Source organism: Ovis canadensis, chromosome 8 (genome assembly GCF_042477335.2).
Source record: "Ovis canadensis isolate MfBH-ARS-UI-01 breed Bighorn chromosome 8, ARS-UI_OviCan_v2, whole genome shotgun sequence".
NCBI lineage: Eukaryota > Metazoa > Chordata > Mammalia > Artiodactyla > Bovidae > Ovis > Ovis canadensis.
This window is the reverse complement of record NC_091252.1, coordinates 95,657,234-95,683,984: the sequence shown is the minus strand read 5'-3', so window position 1 is coordinate 95,683,984 and position 26,751 is coordinate 95,657,234. Positions and strand designations below refer to the sequence as shown.

The window sequence follows — 26,751 nt, the reverse complement described above, 5'->3', positions numbered from 1 at the left end:
AATCCCATGGATGGAGGAGCCTGATAGGCTACAGTCTATGGGGTCGCAAAGAGTCGGACACGACTGAGCGACTTCACTTCAGAAGACCAGAAAGAGAAAAGATTAACAACCACTAATAACCTGAAACAGTTTTACTAAATAAATCCTTCCACTAAGACATTGCTTCTCGCCTTTCAGTTTGGCCAGGGAATGTTAGCCTAATTCTTGTCCTTTCTAGACTCTGCGGTTACAGCCAGTCGCCATAATGGGTCAGATGGTGTAAGCGCAGTGGAATGGAGGGAAAAGCAATAATGAGATGACAAAGAAAGGGGTCCCACAGTCAAGCTTTTGGTGGCTTGCTCTCGGTGCTTGTCTTGATCTGAGCTCTCCTCTTTGCTCAGGTTCACGAGCTCTGTTCTCTACCAGGGCCTCATCATGCACATGGGCCTTGCAGGGAGCAACATCTACCTGGACTTCTTCTACTCTGCCCTGGTCGAGTTCCCTGCCGCCTTCCTCATCATCCTCACCGTTGACCGCATAGGTCGCCGTTATCCATGGGCCATATCAAATATGGTGGCGGGGGCAGCCTGTCTAGCCTCGGTTTTCATCCCTGAGGGTAAGTGCCCGGCCACGCTGGGGTCTTATCTGCCAAGGCCCCAAGAAGGGGCCAGGGGCGAGGGCAGGGGGAGGAAGCGGGAAGCATAGCCCTTTGATAGGAAGACCATGTTTTTCAGCATGGAAGTCTATTTGGGAAGAATGAATGAAATATCTGGGACTTTCCTGAGTGAACGCATATGGCAACTCTGCCTATAAGAGCCACGGCACCCTCTGATGGCCTGATGCGATATAATCACAGCCACTGGTTCTCTGAGTTGGGCTTCCCTGGTGGCTCAGATGGTAAAGCATCTGCCTGTGATGCAGGAGACCTGGGTTCGATCCCTGGGTTGGGAAGTTCCCCTGGAGAAGGACGTAGCAACCCACCCCAGTCCTCTTGCTTGGAAAATCCTATGGACGGAGGAGCCTGATAGGCTACAGTCCATGGGGTTGCAATGAGTCGGTTCTCTGACATAATACAACAAGAGAGGCTAGGAGGATCCATGCCGTGGGCCATCCAGCTGGGCCAGCACAGAGAGCAGGCTCTTTCTTCTGGGTCCCTTCTATAGACAAAAGTTGGTGGAACTTTGGAAGCGAGTGTCATTCGGGTGTCATTAACGACTGAGGTCTAAAGTGAGGAGTGTGTTAGAACCGTGAGGCTAACACAAGCAGACGCCGCAGATTTTGCAGAGCCGCCCTGAGTCTGCAGAAACACCGATGGCGCACTCTTGTCCTGTTCTAGCGGATGCACCATCTCCTTGCCCCTCCCCTCTGCCCCTGAGCCCCGTTGGGCGACCCGGGAGCCTGCGCAGCACGTGTCAGCCATGTGTTTTCCCCTCAGATCTACACTGGCTAAGAGTTACGGCTGCTTGCCTGGGTCGGATGGGGATCACAATGGCCTATGAGATGGTCTGCCTGGTCAACGCAGAACTGTACCCCACGTTCATCAGGTGCGTGCGTCCCCCTCAGCGCGAGGAGGGCAGCTGGGACATCTGTTTACTGGTGAGAATGACCCCAGGTGCCAACAGAGGACAACTCACCTTTTTTAAGAAATTTATTTCATTGATGTACAGTTGATTTACAGCGGTGTGTCAATTTCTACTGTACAGCAAAATGACTTGGTTATACATGCATATATGCATTCTTTTACCTATTCTTCTCCAATACAATTTATCACAGGATGTTGAGTCCAGTTCCCTGTGCTATACAGTAGGACCTTGTGGCTGATCCATCCTGTAGAGAATAGTTTTATCTCTGCTAACCCCAAAGCCCCAGTCCAGCACTCTCACGCCTTCCCGTGCTCCTTGGCACCCGCAAGTCTGGCATCTGTGTCTGTGAGTCTGCTTCTGTTTTGTAGATAAGCTCATTTGTGTCACGTTTTAGATTCCACATATAGGTGACATCATACCGTATTTGCCTTTCTCTTTCTGACCTCCTGCACTTGGTGTCTCTAGGGAAGGCACCTTCCTTTTCCAGAGGATGAGAGCATGTCAAGGCAGTAGGCAGGTCACACCTCACACTCCCGGGCTGGGGTAAAACAGAGGAACCACGTGGGGAGAACGGCAGCCATTGCATGGCGGGGGATGACGGATGGCCGCAGGCGGGAGAACAGCCCACGCAGGGTGGCAGAGCAGAGCGAGCGCAGACGGTGATGAAAGTACAAATCCAAAATTGCCCCCTCCCCCGGTGAGACATCTTCGAGAAAGTTAATGTAAAACAAGTTCAGCAGAACACGAATGGCATTATGTATCATTTCCGTGAAGACTTTCAGCTTGCACCTGGTTTAATGATTGGGGGAGTTATTTAAGGCGGGGGGTGGGAGATAACTACGGCGCTGTGATAAGCAGAAGGAAACACGGGTGTCCCGCGTTTCAGGAACCTCGGGGTCCTCGTCTGCTCCTCCATGTGTGACATCGGGGGCATCCTCACCCCCTTCCTGGTCTACAGGCTCACCGACATCTGGCACGAGCTCCCCCTGGTGGTTTTCGGTAAGAAACCCTCAGAGATGTCCAAAGGAAAACCTGTCTTTTAGGGGTCTCCATGTTTCTACCTCCAAACTAGTGCTCTCCTTGCAAGTAACTACTAAATGTGACTAGTCATTGGTACTACTGTCAGTGTGGCAACACTAGTGTTACTAACAGCATTAGCAGCCGCTAACACTCAAGCCTGGGAACCCACGAGGACTCACGCCCGTAGAGACACAAAGTCCAGGGCGAGTGAGGTGGGGGTTTCGTTGAAAAAGACCCTCTCCCCTCACTGATATCTGCCTCCTTGTCCAGGAACTCAATCTTTCTATCTCCTCTAGGCCCAGACATTGGAAAATCTAAACTCTCTTTACTTCCTTACTTCAAAAGAAGCAGTTAAAATTTTGCGGAGGGCAATTTCAACACCCGGGGAATAAAGACCAAGACTGGGAAAAGCAGAATTCCCTGGCGGCCCAGTGGCTAAGACTCCGCGCTCGAATCCAGGGGGCCCGGCTTTGATCCCCGATCAGGGAACTAGATCCCACATGTTGCAACTGTAAGATCCTGCATGTTGCAATGGAGGCCCAGTGCAGCCAAATAAATACATTTTTTAAGAAAGAAAGAAAACGCGTTAGCATGACAGGAACACCTGTGGGGGTGCTGGTGCCCCGTCCTCAGGTTCCTCAGCGATTAGATTGAAGGAGCTAGGGCACTCCTGCCGGCTGACCCTGAGGGAGGTCCACCCTGAAGGGTGCTGAGTCCACCCTTCCCAGACCAGCTGCAGGAGAGAACCGGAGGGATTAACCTAATCATCACCACGTCCGGAACCCTAAGTCTGCAGACTGAGAAGGGCTGGGATCCTGGGAGGTTCCATTCACCCAGTATCCACTGCCTCTTCCCCCAGCGGCAGACAGAGGGACAGGTGACCTCCTGGGCATCCCGGCAGACACGGCTCCAGATCCACACACGTAATTTCACCCTCTCAGTGTGTCAGCCCCCCGGGTCTCCATGCACCCACTCCTGTCTTCTTTAAGACTCCTTTTGAGTCTTTGTTTTAATTTGACAGAAATGGAACGCTTTCCCCACAGGCATACAAGACAGTCTGGGGGAGGAAGGGGAAGACTATCTCAGACGACAGCAGGGGGACAGCAAGTGGCTTTCCCCCAATCCCGCGTGTTGTCACACCCACGTTCCCCCAATCCTGCGTGTTATCACACCCACATGTCTCTGCTCATTCCTTCTGCTCGAGGGACTTGTGAGGGCAGAAGCTTCCACTGTTGTAGATTAATCAGCAAAAACTCCAAAGCATTGAGAGAACTCACCCTCGAAAGAGACCTGACGAATGTTTCCATGTTCCAACTTAATAACAACAAGATGGCCAAGTTGATAGAACATGAGGTCTCTATCCCGAGGTAGGCAGAGTGGCTGGGAGCCCTGGGCCCAGACTCCTTCCTCCCCCCGTACTGGCCGAGGGGCCTGACCCCAGGACCCCCTTTCCATTTGGGGAGCACGTTCTGGTCTCTTCCTTACACTCCAACATCGGCCACTCCCCTAGGTTGGCAATGAGTGGTCCACGGATCTGTGGGATATTTCTGGGTAGAAAATAGATACTCCTTAGTATCTATTTTGTTTCTGTTAGTACCACTTAACAACAACAAAAATAGGCAAAGCCCAAACCCAGAGGAACTCCCCAGACCTAGACCCTCCTTTGGGCCCTGCCTGTCAATCAAGAAGATAAAGGATTTTAACTGCATTTCAAATTTGAAGTAAGCAAAGTGTTAGTGGCTCAGTCGTGTCCAACTCGTTGTGACCCCATGAACTATATATAGCCCGCCAGGCTGCTCTGTCCAGGGGATTCCCCAGGTGAGACTACTGGAGTGGGTAGCCATGCCTTTCTCCAGGGCATCTTCCTGACCCAGGGATCGAATCCACGTCTCTTGTGTCTCCTGCATTGGCAGGCAGGTTCTTTACCACTAGAACCACCTGGGAAGGAGACAATTCCCAATTTTATATGGCTGGTAGTTTCCTTCTCTCCCCAGCTTTTAATAGCTAGCAGGAAGCAAAGTGAGCAGTTTTACACTTTTTCTTTCTCTTTTCACACAATAATGGTCTGCAAATTGTGCTCTAGTAATAACCGGAAATGGTCATCTAGAAGCTTGAAAACCAACACACAAATACATTGGAAAAGTTCATGCCATGGGCCAGGCACTTTTCTAAGCACCTAACAAATATGAACTCATTTCAGCCTCATAACAAGCATTTGAGGTGGAGACACCATCCCACGTTCTGCAAAGGTGCATGGAGTATTGGGAGATCATGCAACTTCTTGGGGCTCTAAGACCAGTGCTCGGGGAGTCAGCACTCGGGGTGTCAGCACCCTGGTGCCCAGAGCTACAGCCGGTGCCCTGAACCAGTGCACTGGAGGCCTGTATTTCTATTTCAGTTTTAAGGCTGCAGAAAATGGAGTCCAGCAGGCATTTTTTTGAAACCCCCAAATAGTGAAAAACCCACATCCTACTTCTTGCATTCTATGATAGAAAATATATAAAGATGTACCCTGGTTCGATTGCTGGGTCAGGAAGAACCCCTGGAGGAGGGATAGGCTGCCCACGCCAGTATTCATGGGCTTCCCTGGGGGCTCAGATCGTAAAGAATCTGCCTGCAATGCGGGAGACCTGGGTTCAGCCCCTGGTTTGGGAAGAGCCCCTGGAGGAGGGCATGGCCACCCACTCCAGGATTCTTGCCTGGAGAATCCCGTGGACAGAAGAGCCTGGTGGGTTATAGTCCATGGGATCACAAAGAGTTGGACATAACTGAGTGACTAAGCACAGCATAGCACGTGTGTTTGTGTGTGTGTACGAATGTATATATATATATTCTGTGTGTATATATGTATTTGTGTGTGTATATATATTCTTTTTATGTATATTTAAGTATATATATGGTATTTTTATGTATATACACACACATACATCTATATACATTTAAAGTCTATATATAGATATATGTAATACATACATAAAGATACTATATATATACATAAAAAGACTATATAAAAATGTATACATTTAAAAAGCTATATATATTAAAAAGAATATATATGAATCACTTTGCTGTATGCCTGAAATTAACACAACGCTGTAGATCAACTATACTTCAGTAAAATAAAAAATAAAAAGCAACAATAAATAAAAATAAAATTAAAAGCCTGGCTATACCATTTAATGCTGTTATGAAGTAATATGTGATTCATTACTTTTATTTGCTAGTAACAATCCAAGTTTCTAACTCATTTTCATTACTAAGTGCTTTATGTTGGCAAGGCTATATTCTTTCTTTTCTTAGCATTGTTTTTTTTTTTCAGAGTTATTTTCTAACTCTAAACTATCTTAATATCATGGCAATGTCCTCTAGCCTAGAATAACTTTGACTCAAAATGCGAAGTATTTCATTTCCCTATAAGGAATTGTAATTCAGCGGAGTTTGGAACGGGCGAAATATTTATGATGGGGAACAGGGAGGGCAGTCTGAGATGGCAAAGGAATCTGTAAGTATAGGAAATCATCAAAAAAAATTTTTTAAGAAAGAAGGGGAGCTCTAATTACAGAAAGGGCATGCATCAACCCTGAATGTGATCTTTGCCTGTTTGGCTTTCAGCTGTGGTTGGCCTGATTGCTGGAGGACTGGTGCTGTTGCTCCCAGAAACCAAAGGGAGGACTTTGCCTGAGACCATTGAGGAAGTTGAGAACATGAAGAGGTAGGGAGTTGAGATTTCTTCATGAACTATTCCATACATGTTTGGGGAAAACTCTGTAGCTGGCTGGAAAGAAAGATGAGGTTGAATCTATCCCTCACACTGTACACGGAGATCAATTCAAATGAAATCAAAGATTAAAATGTACCAACAAAGAAACAGTAAAAGAGAATGAAGATATTATAGGAGAAGACCTTTACCCTTTCACAGTGAGGAAGACTTTTAAAATCTGACCAAAAATATCCAGGACCCATTAGGAAAAAAAGTTCACCTTCAAAAAAATTCAAAACTGTGTTGAAAAACTTCCATAAGCTAAAAAAAGATAAGCAAACTTAGAGAAAATGTTTACTCCTCCAAAAAGGGCTAATTTTCCTCATGTATAAAGAGTACTAACAAATTCATACGAAAAATCACTCAGTAGGAGAAAATGGACAAAGGACTTGAATACATAATTTAGTGAAAAGAAGAAAAAAAAAACAGCTCTAAAATATATTAATAAGCCCAATCTCCTTCATAGTAAGAGAATTGCAAAGTTACCCTGCACTATAATTCCCTGGGATTGTCAAAGATCCAATTGCTTGAAAACATCCAGTGGACCCTTGAACGGCACAGGAGTGAAGGGTGTCAACCGCCTATGCAATCAAAATCCACTTACTTTCAATTCCCCCAAAACTTAACTGCTAATAAGTACGTAAGTGTTAGTCCCCAGTCGTGCCCGACTCTTTGCGACCCCATGGACTGCCGTCCACCAGGCTCCTCTGTCCATGAGATTTTCCAGGCAAGAATACTGGAGTGGGTTGCCATTTCCTTCTCCAGAGGATCTTTCCGACCCAGGAATCGAACCCAGGTTTCCTGCACTGCAGGCAGATTCTTTACCGACTGAGCTATGAGGGAAGCCCCAACCACTAATAATCAGAAGCTTATGAATCACATAGGGCAGTTCAGACATATCTCGTATGTTGTATGTATCATATACTGTGTTCCTACAGGAATCTATAGAAAAGAAAATGTTATTAAGAAAATCATAAGGAAAATAAAATACATTTACAGTGCTATGCCGTGTTTTCAGGCTTCTCGGGTGGCATTAGTGGTAAAGAACATGCCTGCCAATGCAGGAGACGTGAGAGATGCAGGTCCGATCCCCGGGTCTGGGAGATCCCCTGGAGGAGGGCATGGCAGCCCGCTCCAATATGCTTGCCTGGAGAATCCCATGGACAGAGGAGCCTGACAGGCTGCAGTCCATAGGGTTGCACAGACTCAGACACGACTGAAGCAGCTTAGCACCCACCTTGTTTATCAATTCTGTAAATTTATAAATTTACATCATCTGTTTATAAGACAAATCATCTATCAGCACCTACATGAACACTTTCCTATATGATACGAAACACTGTAGGACTTCCCTGATGGCTCAGTGGTAAAGAAGTGGCCTGCCGATGCAGGAGACATGGGTTCAATCCCTGATCTGGGAAGATGCCACAGGCCACAGGCCACCAAGCCCATGCGCCACAACTATTGAGCCTGTGCTCTAGAGCCTGGGGACCACGACTTCTGAGCCCACGTGCCACAAATCCTGAAGCCTGCACGCCCTAGAGCCCGTGCTCCCCAAAGAGAAGAGTCACCGCAATGAGAAGCCCACGCACCACAAAGGAGAGCAGTCCCTGCACGCCAAAGCTAGAGAAAAGCCCACGCAGCAAGGAAGACCCAGCACAGCCAAAACTAAATAAATAAAATTAAAAAGAAAACACTAGGTTTTACGTGTATTAATAACAAGTGACATCAAAAATGAAACTGCTGCTAAGTCACTTCAGTCGTGTCTGACTCTGTGCGACCCCATAGACGGCAGCCCACCAGGCTCCCCCATCCCTGGGATTCTCCAAGCAAGAACACTGGAGTGGGCTGCCATTTCCTTCTCCAGTGTATGAAAGTGAAAAGTGAACGGGAAGTCGCTCAGTTGTTTCCGACTCTTGGCGACCCCATGGATTGCAGCCTACCAGGCTCCTCCGTCCATGGGATTTTCCAGGCAAGAGTACTGGAGTGGGGTGCCATTGCCTTCTCCACAAAAATGAAAAGATAATGTAAAAAAGAAACCCATATTTATTTACAGATATAATGATTCACGGGCTTCCCAGGTGGCTCAGTGGTAAAAAAGAAAAAAAAAAAAATCCACCTGCCAATGCAGGAGACACAGGTGTGATCCCTGGGTCGGGAAGATCCCCTGGAGGAGGAAATGGCAACTCACTCCAGTATTCTTGCCGGGGAATTCCTATCGACAGAGGAGCCTGGCAGGGTTGCGAGTCAGACATGACTTAGAGACTGAATCTGGGCCACCATGCAGTGATTCATGCACTGATACCGAAGCGGTATCTATGTGGTTGCTTTATGGCTGCCTACTGTAATCAACTGATGCTATTGCCCTCCGCTGCTCACAGCAGCCTAGCCTATACACGAATGGATGCATTAATATGAAACATTTGTGCCATAGGGTATTACAGTCATATTTCATAATACAGTATTGGAAACATTTGTTACATTAAAAAAAAAAAACACTTACCTGTGATGATAAGCAGGTTCTCCAGTACGATCAAGAGAGGCATAATGTAAGATAATGTAATTCTTTGAAAGCAAAATTATAAAACAATAAGAAAATGAATACATTATTAATTAATTTTGTATTAAATATCACTCACCTTATGCCTATGTAGGGATAGACTAAAGTCTGTGCGTGCATGCGTGCTCAGTTGCCTCAGTCATGTGTGACTCCTTGCAACACTGCATTTCTCCAGGCTCCTCTGTCCATGGGATTCTCCAGGCAGATATACTGGAGTGGGTTGCCATGCCCTCCTCCAGGGCATCTTCCCGACCTAGGGATCGAACCAGCGCCTCCTGCCCTGTAGATGGATTCTTTACTATTGAGCCACCAGGAAAGCCCAGACTAATGCCTGCATATACTTTATGCATTCATGATGTACTTAACTTTTTCTTAGTTTTTTCAAAATTTCTAGGCTACATGTTTCATCTGAGAATTTTTCAAATTGTCACAAACTGCCAAAAAATTTACAACTTCTTTTATAGAAAAAAATCCACATGTAAGTGGGCACATGCAGTTCAAACTTGTGTGTTTAAGGATCAACTGTACTGTGTTGGTAAAAGATGTGGATAGACAGGCAGTGTCCTTAAAATCTTTTTGATGGGCAGTATGACAATAGTATCAAAATTGTATATGTGTTCACTTTCATATACAGCAATTCCATACTTGTAGAAATTTATGTGTGTAAAATGGTGTTTGTACAAGATTATTCATTAAAGCAATTTTTATGTATCAAAAGAGTGAGTACAACATAAACGTCGATCGACTGGGAGACCAGTTAGGTAAATTATGATATGTCATTCAGTAAAATTCTCCATGGTTATTAAAAAGAACAAGGCACCTTGATATATATACACTGATAAGGAAATTTTCCCAGATGTATTATTAATGGGGAAAAAAAAGCAAAACATAGAAAGGCATATAATCATTTGGGTACAAAGAGCAAAATACATGTATGTGAAACTTAAATATATATTAAACATAAATATAAATTATATATGCAATTTACTTTATCTCTGGAAGCACATGCGTAACATTGATCATCTATGGAATTAGATGGCTATGGGATATAAGTGGAAGGGAGACTCTTCAGTGCATACTTTTTGCAATTTCTGAACACATACAATTCTATTTTAAAAGTAACCTTAAAAAATCAAAAACAGAGACTTCCCTTTTGGTTGGTACAGTGGATAAGAATCCGCCTGCCAGTGCAAGGGACACAGGTTCAATCCCTGGTCCAGGAGGATTCCACTTGCCACAGAGCAACTAAGCCTGTGGACCACAACTTAGTGGTCCTGAAGATGCACCCTCTAGGGCCAATGAGCCACAACTACGGAGCCCGTGTACCACAGCTATGGAAGCCCCCATGCCCGAGAGCCAGGAGACCCCCACCACCGAAGCCTGCACGGAGCAACTACTGAAGCCCGTGGGCCTAGAGCCTGTGCTCCACAGCAAGAGAAGCCACCTCAGCGAGAAGCCCCTCGGACCGCAGCTAGAGAGCTGCCATCGCTGGCCGCAAGTGGAGAAAGCCCAAGCACAGCAACAAAGACCCAGTGCAATCAAAAATGAATAGATAAAACAATTTAAAACAAATCTACATACAGAGAAACATTTGTGACACACCCCCCCATGAATCTGTTTCTGTGACATGCTTAGCTATAACTGTTTTATCCATAGTCCATTTTCAGCCCACTGATGCCATGAACTGAGCTGAATTGTACCCATGCTACAAACCCTTCACATTTCACATATTCAGTACTTGGGCAAAGGTCATAGCAGAAGAGTCACAGTGGTCTGAGGCTTTTCCTAGAACTTGGAAGAGGCTTTGAATTCAGCCAGAGGTCATACCCTAGCAGTTGATGGGACACCGGGCTCTCAAGAGCCTTGCCTGGCCCATGTAATTTTTTTAAGTGGGAAATTCCACATAAACTGAATTTCCAGAATCTGTTTCATTGTTTTAAATCAGAGAATTGGGAAACACTGAGCAGGCAGTTTCCTCCTGCTGACAGTTTGGAGGAGCTGAGCGGTGACAGCACCGCTCTTTGAAGGGCATGCCTGGGGAGCCAGCCACAGGCCTGCCTTCCCTATGCTTGGTGCCTAGAACACTTCTGTTTTCCATCTGGTGAGTGTGGACCTTTGAGTTTGAGAGCCTTGATCTTGATCAACCAACCCCCACAGATCTTGTCCAATGCATCTTACCGTGCACATGAGTGCCTCTCCTGGAGGACAGAAATTCTACATCGGTTATGGTCATGTCCCTAGAGCTAAGCATAGTCCCTGCACACAGAGAGCAGGCGCTCTCCAAATATTTGTGAAATAAATGCAGAGCTCCTTCTACAGCACCCCTATGTGGGGCGCCCCTAGGTTTTCCCCTGCCAGTTCCAGTGTCAGCAAGGCAGCAACATGTGATGGCGAGGAACAGGCTAGGGCTGATGCCAGAACCCAGCCTCTGTGCACTGACTCAATTGAATCTCAGAGACAGAGTTTTGGGGTAAAGTAGAAAAGAACAGCTCTTTTTGCAGGTGCCAAGCAAAGAGTCCAGGGCAGCTAGTGCTTAAAAGAACCAACCTTCCTGAAGATTTTCAAGGAAACGTTTATAAAACAAGGTGAGGGAAGGGGGTTATGGGGTGTGTGACCATCTCATGAATATTCTTCTGATTGGTTGGTGGTGAGGTACTTGGGAGTCAGCATCATCAACCTTCTGGTTCCAACCAGTCTGGGGTCTAGAGTTTATGGGCAGCATAGGTAGTTTCTTCCTTCTGGTAGGGTTTCAGTATCTGCAAAACAGCTCAAAGGACATGGCTCAGAATATTATCTATAGCCCTTGACTTTATTTAATGGTTAAAGTATTATTTTGTCTTGCTTGGCTGTTTTCCTTTTTTTTCTGCATTTTCTCACTTCTCTGATTAAATTTATTCTTTGACTAAAGTTTTTCTACAGACAAAGGCAAATGGAGGTCATGGGTGGGTGTCTATTCTGGAAAGGCTTCATAGGGTCCTGCTGGGCTATGGGTCCTCATATTTCCTATCATGTTAGCTTCTCTCCACTAGGGCTCAATTTTTCATCTGTCAATGGAACAAGAGTTCCTATTCATTGAATTTTTGTAATGATTAAATGGGACTTCCCTGATGGCTCAGCAGGTAAAAAAATCCACGTGCAACACAGAAGATGTGGGTTTGATCCCTGAGGCGGGAAGATCCCCTGGAGAAGGAAATGGCAACCCACTTCAGTATTCTTGCCTGGGAAATCACATGGACAGAGGAGCCTGGTGGGCGGATAACGCATGTAAAGTGCCTGGCTGGCTGTTAGTAAATGTTCAGTAACCACCAAGACTATTCATAGAAGTTTTCACAGCTGTTTTACAAAACAATAAAATAGGTACTCAGATGGTTTATTGGAAATCAAATTTTTAAATATACGCTGAATGGTTTTGAGACAGGGAAGTGAAGCTCAGTGATACACCGATATACCTGTACTTGAAAGAATTTTCCGTTTTCATCAGACTGGCTCAAAGTAGGCTAAAGAGATATTTTGCAATATTATTCCTATTGTTATTTTATATTCTTTCTAACTATGCCATCTGCAAATACATCTATGAAGATTTGCACTTTTCTATCCTATTGTGTAACCCAGTTCACCTTTCAAAGACAGAAGAGAGATGAGTAGGGTTCAGAGCGTGACAGGAGGAGTGTGTGAGAATATGGAGACTGAAGCTGAATTAGGTGGAGGCTCCCATGCAGAGAAAGATGAGGAGGGGCCAGCTGGTGGGAGGTAGAGGCACCCAGGAGAGGGGGCAACTGTAGTCGGCACCTGGGGTCAGGCACGCTTCTCACTAGGTGTGGAGAGCCGACCCAGATAGAGTGTCCCAGGCACTGAGTGAGCATGGGCAAGACCAGGGAGGACAGGAACTGCACCACCACTCAAGTTATTCAGTCCCTGAGCCCATCCTAGGTACAGAGAGCCTTCTGACTTACTAACATACACCTATTTCACCCCTTCAGCCTGTTTCCTTTCCTGTAAAATTGAGCTGCAATAGCTTACATGTCCTGAGAGCTTTCATCTAGTGCTTTGCAAGCCCTTCTCCTGTATCACCTCATTTAATCCTTGCAACAACCGTAGGCAGTAGGTAGTATTATTAACCCCATTTGACAACAGAATAAAAAAGAGAGATTTGCCCAAAGTCAGTAAGTAACAAAGCCAAGGTTTTAATGCTGGCAGCCCAAGGCCAGGGTTCATGGACACACCTCACCCCAGAGGGCTGAGCTCACGAGAGGGATGAGGTGTGCAAGGTGCAGGGCTGCCTTCAGTAACCAGCACCCTGGCTGTTCCTGCTGCTGCTGCTCCTGCGATTGTTGTTGCTGCTTTGCTGCTGTTGTTGTTGCAGCAACAATAGCTTTTGCTGCTGCTGTTGTTGCTGTTACTATTTCTGCTGCTGTTACTGCTGCTGTTGTTACTATTACTGCTGTTGCTCTTGCTGTTGCTGTTATTTCTGTTGTTGCTGTTGTTTCTGTTGTTACTGCTCTTGCTGTAGTTGCTGTTGTTGCTTGTTTCTGCTACTGCTGCTGCTGTTGTTGCTGCTATTGCTGCTGCTGTTGATGTTGCTGCTATTGCTATTGTTGCCGTTGTTTCTGTTACTGTTGCTGTTGTTACTGCTGTTGATGCTGTTGCTGTTGTTGGTGCTGTTGCTGCTGCTGATGTTGTTGGTGCTGTTGCTATTGTTTCTCCTGCTGTTGTTGTCACTGTTGCTGTTGTTGCTTCTGTTGCTGTTGTTGCTGCTGCTGTTTTTGTTGCTGCTGTTATTCCTACTGCTATTGTTGCTGCTGTTGCTGTTTTTACTGTTACTGCTGCTGCTGTTGCTGTTGTTGCTGCTGTTGCTGTTTTTGCTGTTGCTGCTGTTGCTGATGTTGCTGCTGTTGCTGTTGTTGCTGCTGCTGCTGCTGTTGCTGTTGTTGCTGCTGTTGCTTTTGATGCTGCTGCTGTTGTTGCTGCTACTGCTGCTGTTGTTGCTACTGCTGTTGCTGCTGTTGGTGGTGTTGCTGCTGTTGTTGTTGCTGCTGTTTTTGCTGCTGCTGTTTTTGTTGCTGCTGTTGCTGTTACTGCTATTGCTGATGCGTTTGTTGCTGCTGTTGTTGTTACTGCTGTTGTTGCTGCTGTTGTTCCTGTTGTTACTGCTGCTGCTGTTGCTGTTGCTGCTGCTGTTGTTTCTGTTACTGCTGTTGCTGCTGCTGTTGCTTCTGTTGCTGCTGCAGCTATCATTTTTGTTGCTGCCACTGTTGACAAGGAGGCCCTTGGAGCTTGGTTGTTGAGCTTGGGCCCCTGCATCTGGAGTCTGACAGGACTCCAGAGCCACCTGGATTCAGGCGAGCTCTGTTCCTCTCTCTATCTCAGATGGATCCAGAGACTGAGGCAAGACTAAGCCCCCCCAGGTGGGGGGCATTCTATGAGGAGTTGGGGGACCCAGGAGCAGCCCCAACCTGGATTTCAGTATTATAAACACAAACATGCCAAGAGGGTGTGGCTGGGAACAGCAGAGTGAAGAAAGCAGCATTTTTACATCAGTGTCAGCAAGATCCTCATATTCACAAAGACAAGATGACTGAGAAAAGTTGCAATTTGAAAAAATTTCTGAATTACTTTTTATTTGCTCCTTACTTTTACTGAAAAGCAATAATCTTTGGTAAAATGGTTTCTCAAGTCCTATTTGCAGAGCAGATGATAGCAGTGTCTATATTTTGCATTCATCTAAGTGACAGAAAATCAAATTTAGATATCTACTATGTTCTCTATTACAGAGAGGAGGGAAACACCTTGAATAAAGAATGTGGGCCAGTCCCACTCCTAAGAGAGCATTTTAGGAAAGACTCCATCCACATTAGCTGCTCACAATGCTCTGTCCATTTCCTTTTTGAGCATCACCACAAGGAACACTTGGCAAGACTGATCCTGGACAAAGCTCATACTCATTTGTTGCTCCATTCTTCCATTATCCACTTTATCTTGATTTTCAGTTCCTCATAATCTCTTTCTCCTCTCTCCTTTTTTGTTTTGTTATTGCAGGTCAGGAAAAAACAAAGAAAAGATGATTTACATTGAAGTCAAGAAACTAGACACTCCACTAAATTAAGAAGAGAGAGCTGCTCTAGTTTGCTTTGACCATAAAAAGGCAAGAATCAGAGATTTCTGCTCTCACCACAAAGCCTATACATGTCAACCTTACTTCTCTTTGGATAATATTAACCTCGATCTGTAACCAAATGGGGTCTGTCGTACTGCTGTATGAAAAGCTGCCTCTAGGATGAGGCCCTGCAATCTTCACTTGCTTGAACACTTCTAACGACCTCATCTTACATAGGTACCTTAAGAGGGGATGCCAGTACTCCTCTGGACCAGATATTTCCAGAGTAGGTTCTAGAATATCTCAACGGAGAAACAAAAAGTCTGTCTAGGAAAGAAATAGCTTACATATAAAAAGAATGTCAAGATTTTATCATTTAAATCAGCAGAAATCTGGCTACAAGTTTAGGAGTGAATTGTAAAGATACAAGGTCCAGGAGGATGAAACATAATAATGAGTCAGGTAAGATTTACTGATATGAGTGCTCTTACTCCAGGTTCTAGACTTAATGTGCTGGCTGGAGCATCTAGCATCAGCTCCAACAGTTAGCAGAAAAAATATATTTCCACAATTTGAAATAAGGAGGACTTATTAGGCAAAAGCATAATCCAAGAGACATAAAGTGGATGACTGATGGATTGATGTGACTACACAAAACAAGGCTAAATTAAATGAGGCTAGCTGTTTAACACACCCCAAAAGTAAACTTAATGGATGAGTGACAGATTCGGGGAAATATTTGCCTATAAAATATTAAAGGGCTAATATCCAAAATAAACTAAAAGCTACTAAAAGTCAATAAAGAAATGATAATCCTTTAGACAGACCATAGGAAAAATGGTTCAAGAATACAAAGTTATTTATAGAAATAGCTTTTAAAAATGGTTAGGTTTTATATATATATAAAGGTGTATATCCTCACTGTTAGGGAAATAATAATGAAATATTTTCACTCTTCAGATTAACTAATAAAATTAATAAAAATAAAATTGAAAATATCAAGTGTGGATGAGGATATGAAAGAACTTTCTGCATTGCTGGCATGCATGAGTGGATTGGTTTAGTCTTTAAAAAGCAGCTTGGCAGTGTCTGTGCTCATATTAGAAATGTGCACATCTGGACCCAACAATTTCACCACTAGGTGTCTATTTTTGAGAAACACTAAAGTGTATACAGATTCATCTTGGAGGTATTCATTGCATCATTTGCTGATGAGAGCAAAAATTGGAAATAACCAAAGTCCTTGTATGTGAGGAATGCTTAAATAAACTATGGTATATCAACTCATCAGTTGAAAAAGAGTGAAAATGATATATAGCTACTCCATATAAAGACCTTCATGGTGAAGGGCTAAGGTGAGTTTTGGAATAAGGATGTAGAATAAGGATGTAGAAGGCAATGGCACCCCACTCCAGTACTCTTGCCTGGAAAATCCCGTGGGCAGAGGAGTCTGGAAGGCTGCAGTTCATGGGGTCGATGAGGGTTGGACATGACTGAGCGACTTCACTTTCACTTTTCACTTTCAAGCATTGGAGAAGGAAATGGCAACCCACTCCAGTGTTCTTGCCTGGAGAATACCAGGGACGGCGGAGCCTCATGTGCTGCCGTCTATGGGGTCACACAGAGTCGGACACGACTGAAGTGACTTAGCAGCAGCATGTAGAAATAATAGGATGTGCATCTAACTAATGATCTGGGGGGAGCACGGGACTGCAGTGCACAGGAATGACTAGAAAGATTTTACTTTTTCTGCAATTCTTGCATTTTTACTTTTCCATGTGCTGATCTGTGGCATGCTCATGCTGGTTTAAAAAAATAAATGATTAACTGGGAAATAGTTTGATGGTTTCTTTAAAAACTAAACGTGTGCTTACAATATCACTCAGCAATTGCCCTCCTAGGTATTTATCCCAGAGAAAGGAAAACATACATCCACACAAAATGCCATACACAATTGCTCATGGCAGTTTTTGTCTCTAGTTAAACAAAATCTGGAAATAATTAAAATGTCCCTCATACCAAGGAACACTCCTCAGCAAGAAAAAGGAACAAGGCAACAAGACACACACAACTTGAATGGAACTCAAGGGTGCTAGGCTGACTGATAAAGGCCAATCTCCAAAGGTCACTCATGAAAGGAAAAACTACTGAGATGGAAAACAGATCAGTAGTTAATTACAGTAGTGGTTACATAAATCCACACGTGTGATAAAGTGACATGGGTCTATATTCACACAGAGCACCAAAGTTAGGTTTTGATACTTTCTATAATTATGTGAGATGGAACCATTGGGGAACACCAGGTGAAGGGGACCCAGAATCTCTTTGGATTACCTTTGTAAATTCCCATGAATCTAGTTATTTCAAAATAAAAGATGAAAATTTTTTTAATTTTTTAAATTAAAAATTTTTTTAATGAAATGCTATGGGGACCCAGAAGAGGCCACTTCTCTGTAACAATGTTTCTTAAAGTTAATGTTCAAAATGTCTTTGACATCCGAGGGAAACTATGGTTCCTCTGTCCAGAAAACTGCATACCTAAAATGTGCAAATACTTTCACAGGCTTTTACCAATCCCTCGCTCAGTTAAGAACTCTTGCTGTTGACACAAGTTTCAGTCCATAAACCAAATTCAGCATGCTGCCTGTTTTTAAATAAAGTTTTATTGACACACAGCCACACCCATTGACTTCTACATTGTCTAAGGCAACTTTGCAGCCACTGCAGCAGAGTGAGTGGCTGCTGCAAAGATTCTTTGATGCACAAACCTCAAAATATTTCTATCTAGCCCTTTATGGGGTTTACCTGATAGCTCAGCTGGTAAAGAATCCACCTGCAGTGTAGAAGACCCCAGTTCAATTCCTGGAAGATCCCTTGGAGAAGGGATAGGCTGCCCACATCAGTATTCGTGGGCTTCCCTGGTGGCTCAGGTGGTAAAGAATCCGTCTGCAATGCGGGAGACCTGGGTTCAATCCCTGGGTTGGGAAGATTCCCTGGAGGAGGGCATGGCAACCCACTCTAGTATTCTTGCCTGGAGAATCACCCTGGACAGAGAAGCCTGGTGGGCAACAGTTCATGGGGTTGCAAAGAGTCAGACATGACTGAGTGATTAAGCACAGCACAGCAGCCCTTTATGGGAAAAGTTTGCTGACCTCTGGATAGAATCCCACCTTTGTAAACTGAAAGGAATGTTGGAATTTAAAAAAGCAATAAAACCACAGGGAAGGCAATACTATTAACATTCTAAAGTCTGTGTTCCTTCTTCTGTGTGCCTGGAATGCAACACCAGTTGTGTAAGCGAACAGGCAAGAAGTCAGGTAAGAAGGTGGCAGTTTGGAAAGAAGAGCTCACATTACACCAGCACGCTTGTGCACAGGGCCCCTTGTGGCTTCCCTCCCTGTGCCCTGGGGTGGGTTGGGCTGCCCAGTGGCCTTGGGGCGTGTTCTGGGTGTGGTGATTCCCGAAAGCCCCAGCACTCTTGAGGAAAAGAACTAGGTGGGCCATGCAGATTGGGGTGGCCATGGAAACTGGGAGGGGCGACTTGGGAGGGGAAGAGTCAGGGACCACTCTATCCACGTTGTAAGATGTGTTCAGTAGAAACCCCGTTATCTAAAAAGTCCCACTCATCAAAGACTATTATTTTCATTTAACCTAAAACAAAAAGAATGTATTTTTATTTCTTCAATGAAGGAGGAACATCTTTTCTCTAAGAATATGTCTCCTGTTAGGAGTTCTTTGGCTTTTTCTGGCATAAGCCACGTTCCTAATGCATTGTTGATCATTTGCAATTTGAGTCTCTTTAAAATAGAACCAAAACTCAAAACACTTTGAAACAACCTGGATCCAAAATTCCAGATTTTTACCATACTTTTTTTCTTTAATATTTGACTTGTCCACATTTACATGACATTTTTAGTGACTCACTCTATTGAATATCATGAAAGCATTTAATTCAGGTGTCCCCAACCCCCAGGCCACAGACTATAGCCTGTTAGAAACTGGGATGAACAGCAGGAGGTGAGCATTGGGCAGGCAAAATCAAAACTATAACCCCACCCAGGCCAGTGGCAATATTGTCTTCCACGAAACCAGTCACCAGTGCCCAAATGTAAGGGACTGTTGATTTAACTTACTTCAATTGAATTGGGTATTAAAAATGCATTTTTACCTTTCTATTTCATCAGATTACATGATGTCATCAAATTAGGTAATCACAATATCGAGTTCAAAGAAAAAAAACAGATTTAGGAGCAAATCTAATTGATCCCTGGTCCTCCTGTAACTCAGCTAAGAGACACAGATGGGTGGTCACATTAGAATGTGGCCACCTAGCCGAGCTGAGGGCTCTCCAGCTGGTTTTGCTACCCACGCAAGTCTGTGTGCCCGACACACAGCAAGGCCAAATAAACCTGAATGTTAGAGTTTGGAGCCAAGAAAGGTTTACTGCAAACCTCAGGATCATGTGAGGAGAATGCGTGTCTCTTCCCCCCAAAACCCATCAACTCCCTGAAGGAGTTCAGCAAAGCATTTTTAAAGACGGGGGTGGGAGGGATGGCAGGGTTTGTGATCAGTTCCTGTGTCGTTTCTGACTGGCTGATGGGAAGGTAACATGGCAGTGTCACAGAGGTAACCCTGAGCAATCCTTAGGCTCCATTAGATCTGGGGGTTACAGTGCTCAGTACCATCAAGCAGCTAATTTCTTCCCTTTGGTGGTAGCATCTGACAAACTCAGGAAATAAGCATGAAATACCGTGATCTGTGCTTCAGGGAGGAGCTACAGCAGAGGATAGGGGGGAGGGGTCTGCCCCAGGAAGGTCCCACGGGGTTCTGATCTGTTACAGTTTCACAGACAGAAGGTGTGCCCATCGGGGTTCCCCGGAGGAAACAGAACCAACGCACGATATATACACATACATGAAAGGAAACTGGCTTACACGATTGTGAGGGCTGAGAAGTCCCACGATCTGTAAGCCAGAGACCCGGGAAAGCCAGCTGTAAAGACCGAGGGAGCCGATGCTGGGACTCCCAGTCCCAGGGCTGAAGACAGATGCCGCTCTCCGCAGCAGGAAGGGAGGGTGGCAGCCAGGGACAACACTCCCTCCTCTCTTCCTTCTTCTGCTCAGTCCACGGACTGGACGATGCCCACCCAGGTTGTTCGTGGCAAGGGGCATCCACTTTTGCTGAGTCCACCACTTCCAATGCCGATCTCATCCTGAAACACCCTCACAGACACACTCAGGCATCCTGCTTCATCGGGACACAGAATTCACATTCACGGGGCAGGGTGGGGGGTGTCGCTCTGTAAACCAGTTCACTGGAGGCTGGTCTCAAGAGCTCCTTCTAAGCCCAATGCCGCTACGCTAAACAAAACATAGAACTCCCCTTGTTTCTCTCATGCAAGTTTGACAAATAGGACAATACGTTAAAACACTAGGACCCTGGTCAAACCCCAAGAGTAAAGCTGTCTTCCGTTTTCCCTGTTTGGCAGGTCTTAGCACAGTATCCTCGGTTAACTAGAACTCTGAAGCTGTGAACTTGGGTGACCCCCATAAAAGTTCTGAAATCAAAACTGACTTGGCAAAGACTTCTCTCCCCAAACAGTCTGACTCCACGCTTACACCATCCGGCAAGCGGGTCTCGGGCTCAGGTTCACGTTCAGATGTCTCCAGCAACGATTTGTCTAAGGCAGGAAGATGTGGGGTGAGAGGGGACCCCGTCCGTCAGTCTCTGGCTGCTGTGATTTGGGGGTCTGTGTGATTTCCACGTGCCCTCAATCTGCATTTCCCTGCCGAGAGCCCAGCGCATCTCGCCCCAGGAGTGCTTGCCCTCAAGCATAAAGCACCCAAGGACGCCACCTCGATCACTACCGGGCCTGGCAAAATTGAGGCGTCCGTGTTCCAGGTTCCCTGCCTCTCCCCGCACACCCACCCTCCCTGGCCACACCAGGGCCCTTTGACACCAATGGCTCAGCAGGTAAAGAATCTGCCTGCAATCCAGGAGACACAGAGTCGATCCCTGGATCAGGAAGATCTCTGGAGGAAGAAATAGCAACCCGCTCCAGTAGTGTTGCCTGAAAAATTCCATGGACAGAGCAGCCTAGAGGGCTACAATCCATGGGATCACAAAAGAGCTGGATACGACTCTCTGGATAAGAGCAAGCCAATCTCTCCTCTGGCCCCTCATCAGAAAAGACCTGCTCCATGCCCCAGAATCTTAGGGATCAGCTGGGGAGTGACCTGTGGGGCAGAGGGTGTTAATTCTGGAAACCAGTTCTGCTGGGTTGTGGGAACTAGCAGTCTCTATCCCAGCGTTCAATCATTTCAGTACTTAGATGCCCAGAAACTCCTAAAAACAATGACTCAGAACACTAGTGCTGGCTTGGATTCCCAGGTCCGAGACTCCAGCCCAGAACACTCTTCCCAGCTCCAGACATCTCTATTTAGACATGCTGAGGGTTTCTGTGGGCCTCCCAGGTGGCGCTAGTGATAAAGAACCTGCCTGCCAATGCAGGAGACATAAGAGATGCAGGTTCAAACCCTGGGTCGGGAAGATCCCCTGGAGGAGGACATAACAAACCACTCCGGTGTTCTTGCCTGGGGAATCCCGTGGACAGAGGAGCCTGGCGGGGCTACAGTCCATAGGGTCGCAGAGTCAGACGCAACTGAAGCTGCTTAGCATGAGGGTTCTGGTAACCAGCATTTCTCATTGAGATTTTACTGCCAGTGACAAAAATGTTTATCATCTTCAGATTTTGAAAAGAAGAAGAACTCTGTAGAGGTCCATATTCATATCTTTCTTGCACATTTTCTAAGCCATCTGTCATCCCCAGGAAATCTTGTGGAATGTTACAGATATTTTACCCCCAGAACAGATGTTCAGTGATGATTTTCCTGTCAGGCAGAAAGACTAGGTTCAGAAACCACAGAGGCGGTAGAGGCCACCCAGTGCCTGAGCCCCCAGAGCTCACAACCCTTCAGGGGCCCAGTTCAAACACAACAGATGGGTGCTGTAAGCAGGACCCTGTCTGGGGTGTCCCTCATCACTAGAGAAACAGCCTCAGACCACTAACCACGGCACAAAGTGCGGGGGTCTCCTCTACTCGGGAACACTGTTCACCAGGACAAGATGAACAAGATGGGTGTGGGCTTTGACGCCGCAGGTGGATGGGGGAAATACCCTAGTGATGGCAGCGCAATGTGGAGCTAGCCTGAGGACCAAGAGGGAAGTGCCCAGACTCCCAAAGTCAAGCTGGTCTTGCTTCTTGAGCGGGGACAAGTCTCCCTGGGGAGCCAATAGTACAGTTCTAGGAGTTCACAGACAAAGGAGAATACTTGGAGGACAATTTGGGGTTTGGGGACAATACCCTGAGAGGCTGAAGATAAGCATGGGCAGGAGGGGGAGAGGCAGGCAGAGTGGCCAGGGGTGCCCAACCTTGACCTTGTGGACAGAGAGCTGGGCAGGGAGAGATGGGATGGGCAGCAGAAGGCACGGAGCCAAGAGAAGCGGACAGATGAGAGAGATTTAGGGAGAAAAGAAAAAGGATGACTATTAGCTGTGGAGCCAGAGGCTAAAGGGGCATTTAAGAAGAGCATAGCAATGAGATTTATCCCATAACGAACACACTAGACACTAACTGCACAAGCTCGACAGCCTGGGGACACTTCCGGGAGCATGTTCAGAGGTCCTGAGGCCATCAGTGTCTAGAGCATCACACAGGAATTTTTGTCCACAAAGCAACCAGAAATCACAAAAACAGGTTCAAGTATTCTCAAGTACTCTTTCAGAAAGAAGGAAAAAATAAAAGACATTTTAGAAACACTTTAAATGGTTCAAAGAGAAATAACATTAAGACTGAGAGGAAGGTAGTTTTACATTTTCTTCTTCATAACTTTGGCATTTCCTCAGTTTTCTGCAATGCATGTACTTAAAAAAAAAAAAACGTGTTAGGCAGGATATGGTGCCTATAAAAATACACGTGATTGATGGGTCACCAATAAAGATTTCCTTTCTGACTTCATTCCTGATCTAGCCTCCATCACACCAAAGGTAACAACTATTCCAGATTTTGTCTCTCTGATTTCCTTGTTTTGAATGTGCAACACGCACACAGACACACCCACACACAAATGTGTGTATGCATCCTGTTAAAAAACAAAAATTCCACTGAATACATTTTAAAGATCTAATTGACTTTATTAACAATTCAGGCATCAGGCAGCATCCCACGCATTGTGTGGAAAGAAGCTTCAAAGGGTGACAGAAAGAGAAGTTTGCTAAAGACAGGATGGATATGAGGGAGCGCGTGTGTGCTCATTGGCTAAGTGGTGTACAGCTCTTTTGCAAACTCATGGACTGTAGCCCGCCAGGCTCCTGCGTCCATGAGATTCTCCAGGCAACAATACTGGAGTAAGTTGCCATTTCCTTCTCCAGGGGATCTTCCCGACCCAGCGGTAGAACCCACGTCTCCTGCGTTGGCAGGTGGATTCTTTACCACTGAGCTCCCTGGGAAGCCCCAAAGGCAGGACAAGGAAGTCGTAAACATGGAAACAAAACTGTTTCAGATTCAGATCATTTTTCTTCAGTGGAAAAGGGGTCTTTCAGGTGCACTGCCTCACCTTCCTTTGGGGCATGGAGAAGGTGCTGACCGGAAAGTATCTGACCAACAGGTTAAGGCTGTATTTCTGGGGGAGTCTGAAGCTTCAGTTAAGTTAGGTATTCAGCCCTGGTTTGGTAGCCTGATGTAGTACAAGTGAATCCTTTTGGGGCCTGTGGTCTTATTTTAGCGATATCAACTTTTTTAATATATATTTTTAAAATGTTACTGAAATACAGTTAATTTCAGTCTCTTCTTTCATCTTTGTTTTATATTTTTATTACTTTCTGCTTTGATCTTCATCTTCATTTTTCTTACTTTGGGTTTATTTTGCAGTTCTTTTTCTAATTCCCTATCCCTAATGACCATTTAGACTCTGAGCCTCAGCCATCACAGATAACTAGCGTGTTGGCCAACTCTGATCTGAGAAGCTGTTCCACACATCCCCGTATGCCTGCCCCAGGCTTCCTATCTCCTGGTGGGACCTTCAACCGGGAGAAAGTCCCAAAGCTCCACCCCCTCTCTCAGGCTCTGTTTAACCCCATTATCACACAAACAGCACAGCAATGTTTTCCCACAGCCTACAACGTGGGTTGTTTTCTTCTCGGAGACATGCTGAGTTGGGAGGCCAGGAAAACATCTATTCCTGGGTCTTTAAAGGAGAGCAGCCCCTGGTGCTGTCCAGGGACTCCTCCAAAGCCATGCCCGGCTGTCTGTTGGAAGTGACTGTCCAGGGTCAGACACTGACGCATCACTGTCTCAGCTCAAACACATCTTAAAATCACAGTTTTCTCTCTTCCAAAGGCAAGAGACTGCTAAGTGCGGTGGCCGTGGTAATTAAGGTAACGAGAGGACAAAGGGGGAAGTCTAAAGACGAGAGTCCCTCTCCCTTCTTCCAAATGTGGCTCCAGAGAACTTGGCCAAGTTCAACTAGCGAGCCATTCTTTCTAAAGCATCCAGAGAAGGGGGGATTCATTAAGAGCAAATGTCCGGAATGAAAGGAAGTCCCATGAAACCGATTAAACAGGGTTCTCCAATAGATCAAACTAGGCGAAGGTGAATAGACAGCAGAAGATGAAGGGGAAGACAGCGTCAGAGAGAAGTGAGGAGGGCCTTGAGAGAGAGGTCTGACTTGTCTTCACTGCTGCTACTTTGCTTCTGCAACTGCTGAGGCGAGAGGCAGAGTGGGTAAGGGCTGACCTAGCGTTGAGACGGATTGCTCCGTTTACTAGCTATGCGGTGCACATTTACAGACTTCTGCTGCAAGTATCGAATTGTCCTTCCGAAGGTGTTAGAAATTAACGCACTGACATACCACAGGAGAGCCTGCTTTTCCATGCCGTCGTCCCCACCCACAGCTTCTCTCTCACTCACTCACTCACTCTCTCACACCCGCACACGCACTCACCACTGGCACGCAGTCTTGCCGAGTGGATCCACCAAAGATCACACCTCAAGGCTGTTTCACCTGTGCTTCTTTGAGCAGTGAGGTTGAACATGTTTTCAAATTTCTTGGCAATTTTCTTTTTGCTGTAACGTGACTATTTTTGCCTTTTGCCCATTTTCTCTTCAAAATCGTCTGCTTTTCCTTATTAACAGGTAAGAGCCTTTTGTATATTAGGAATAGTAACACTTTGGCATAGAATCCTCAGTTTCTGTCTTGGAGTTGGCCTCTGGCCTTTTAGGGGTTTGGGATGGAGGGGAATTTTTCACATATAGAATTTTTTTTTTACCAAAATGGGTAAAAAATGGGCTGCCTCCCTACTCGAGAGGTACCTTTGGTGTAATTGAAATGGAAGGTCTCTGTCTTGACCCAATAACTCTGGGCGTCGCCACACCTTTGCCGTGAGGGGAGGGCTCCCTGCCCCTCTTCCTCTTTCCACACTCCCAGGACCCCCCCACCCCCACCCCCATTCCATCCTGAGCAAAGCACTCCTCTGCTGTCTGTGGGATTCAGGGGAAGCCTGAAGCTGCTTCTGGTGAATTGTAAGGTTCTTTCTTCATCATGAAGGAACTCAGAAAGGAAGCAGGGAGGTTAAGAAAGTTAACTGAGACTTTATTTCAGCAAGAAAATGCTCTGAGAGGGAGAGCGGCGAGGAGGTGAGGAGCTGCTGCCCCGGGTTTCTTCAGCAAGCCGGTTCTGAGGGGTTACAAATGAAGGGGTGGGATATTCACTGGGAAAGGGAGGGTTTGGGGGTCGCCTGCCCTGATTTTTGGGGCTTCCTGGTGGCTCAGACGGTAAAGATTCTGCCTGCACTGCGGGAGCCCTGGGTTTGATCCCTGAGTTGGGAAGATCCCCTGGAGAAGGGAATGGCACCCACTCCAGTACTCTCGCCTGGTGTCCATGGATGGAGGAGCCTGGCCAGCCACAGTCCATGCAGTCACAAAGTTTTGGATACGGCTGAGCGACTAACACTTTCACTTTCAGATGAGTTTACTTCTGGATGACCAACAGGTTTCGATTTAAAACGATCAAACTGGACTGTTCTGGTGATCCAGTGGTTAACAGTCCACCTGTCAACGGAGGGGACATGAGTTTGATCCCTGATCTGTGAAGATTCCACATGCTAAGTAGCAACTAAGCCCGAGTGTCACAACTGCTGAAGCCCCTGAACCTAGAGCCCAAGCTCCGCAACAACAGAAACCACCGAAATGAGAAGCCCACTTCTCGCCGCAGCGAGAGAAAGCCCAAGAGCAGCGATGAAGACCCAGCACAGCAAAAGTTAATAAAGCAAATATTTAAAAATAAATAATAAGAGAAAAGATACGCTACTGAGAAGGTTAACAGTCAGGAAGGCTAGAGCTTCCCAAGCGGCACGAGGAAATGAACTGCAACTGGCAGGCATCTCTTTCTTCTTTTCTCTTATTCCTGCGTTGCCATGATGATACCTGGTTCCACCTGAACTTAATTTTCCTCAAACCTTGAGCTAACCAGTGCAGTTTTCTTATGGAAATGTTTTTCTTAAGCCATGTTAATGAAACTATGTATTTGCTTTGGAAATGATCAGTGCAAAGAAATAGAGGAAAACAATAGACTGGGAAAGACTAGAGATCTCTTCAAGAAAATCAGAGATACCAACCGAATATTTCATGCAAAAATGAGCACAATAAAGGACAGAAACATTATGGACCTAACAGAAGCAGACGATGTTAAGAAGAGGT

The 26,751-nt window shown here is 45.7% G+C and overlaps 1 protein-coding gene and 1 non-coding gene across 3 annotated transcripts in view; both read left to right on the top strand.

Annotated features, from left to right (window-relative positions):
• The window catches only part of LOC138445057 (solute carrier family 22 member 2), a 33,348-nt gene extending 16,517 nt beyond the window's left edge, over nucleotides 1–16,831 (top strand). The window contains exons 7-11 of one of the 2 annotated variants that reach the window (XM_069598863.1): nucleotides 381–595; nucleotides 1,415–1,523; nucleotides 2,449–2,561; nucleotides 6,195–6,294; nucleotides 14,939–16,831. In XM_069598863.1, coding sequence (XP_069454964.1) covers nucleotides 381–595; nucleotides 1,415–1,523; nucleotides 2,449–2,561; nucleotides 6,195–6,294; nucleotides 14,939–15,005 — 604 coding nt within the window. In that variant the 3' untranslated portion in view covers nucleotides 15,006–16,831. The remainder of the gene's footprint in view (nucleotides 1–380; nucleotides 596–1,414; nucleotides 1,524–2,448; nucleotides 2,562–6,194; nucleotides 6,295–14,938) is intronic. The other variant, XM_069598864.1, reaches the window with a different exon arrangement.
• TRNAH-GUG (transfer RNA histidin (anticodon GUG)) lies at nucleotides 859–930 on the top strand. The gene has a single exon. It is a non-coding gene; the product is annotated as a tRNA-His (tRNA).
• Nucleotides 16,832–26,751: the final 9,920 nt, after the last annotated feature.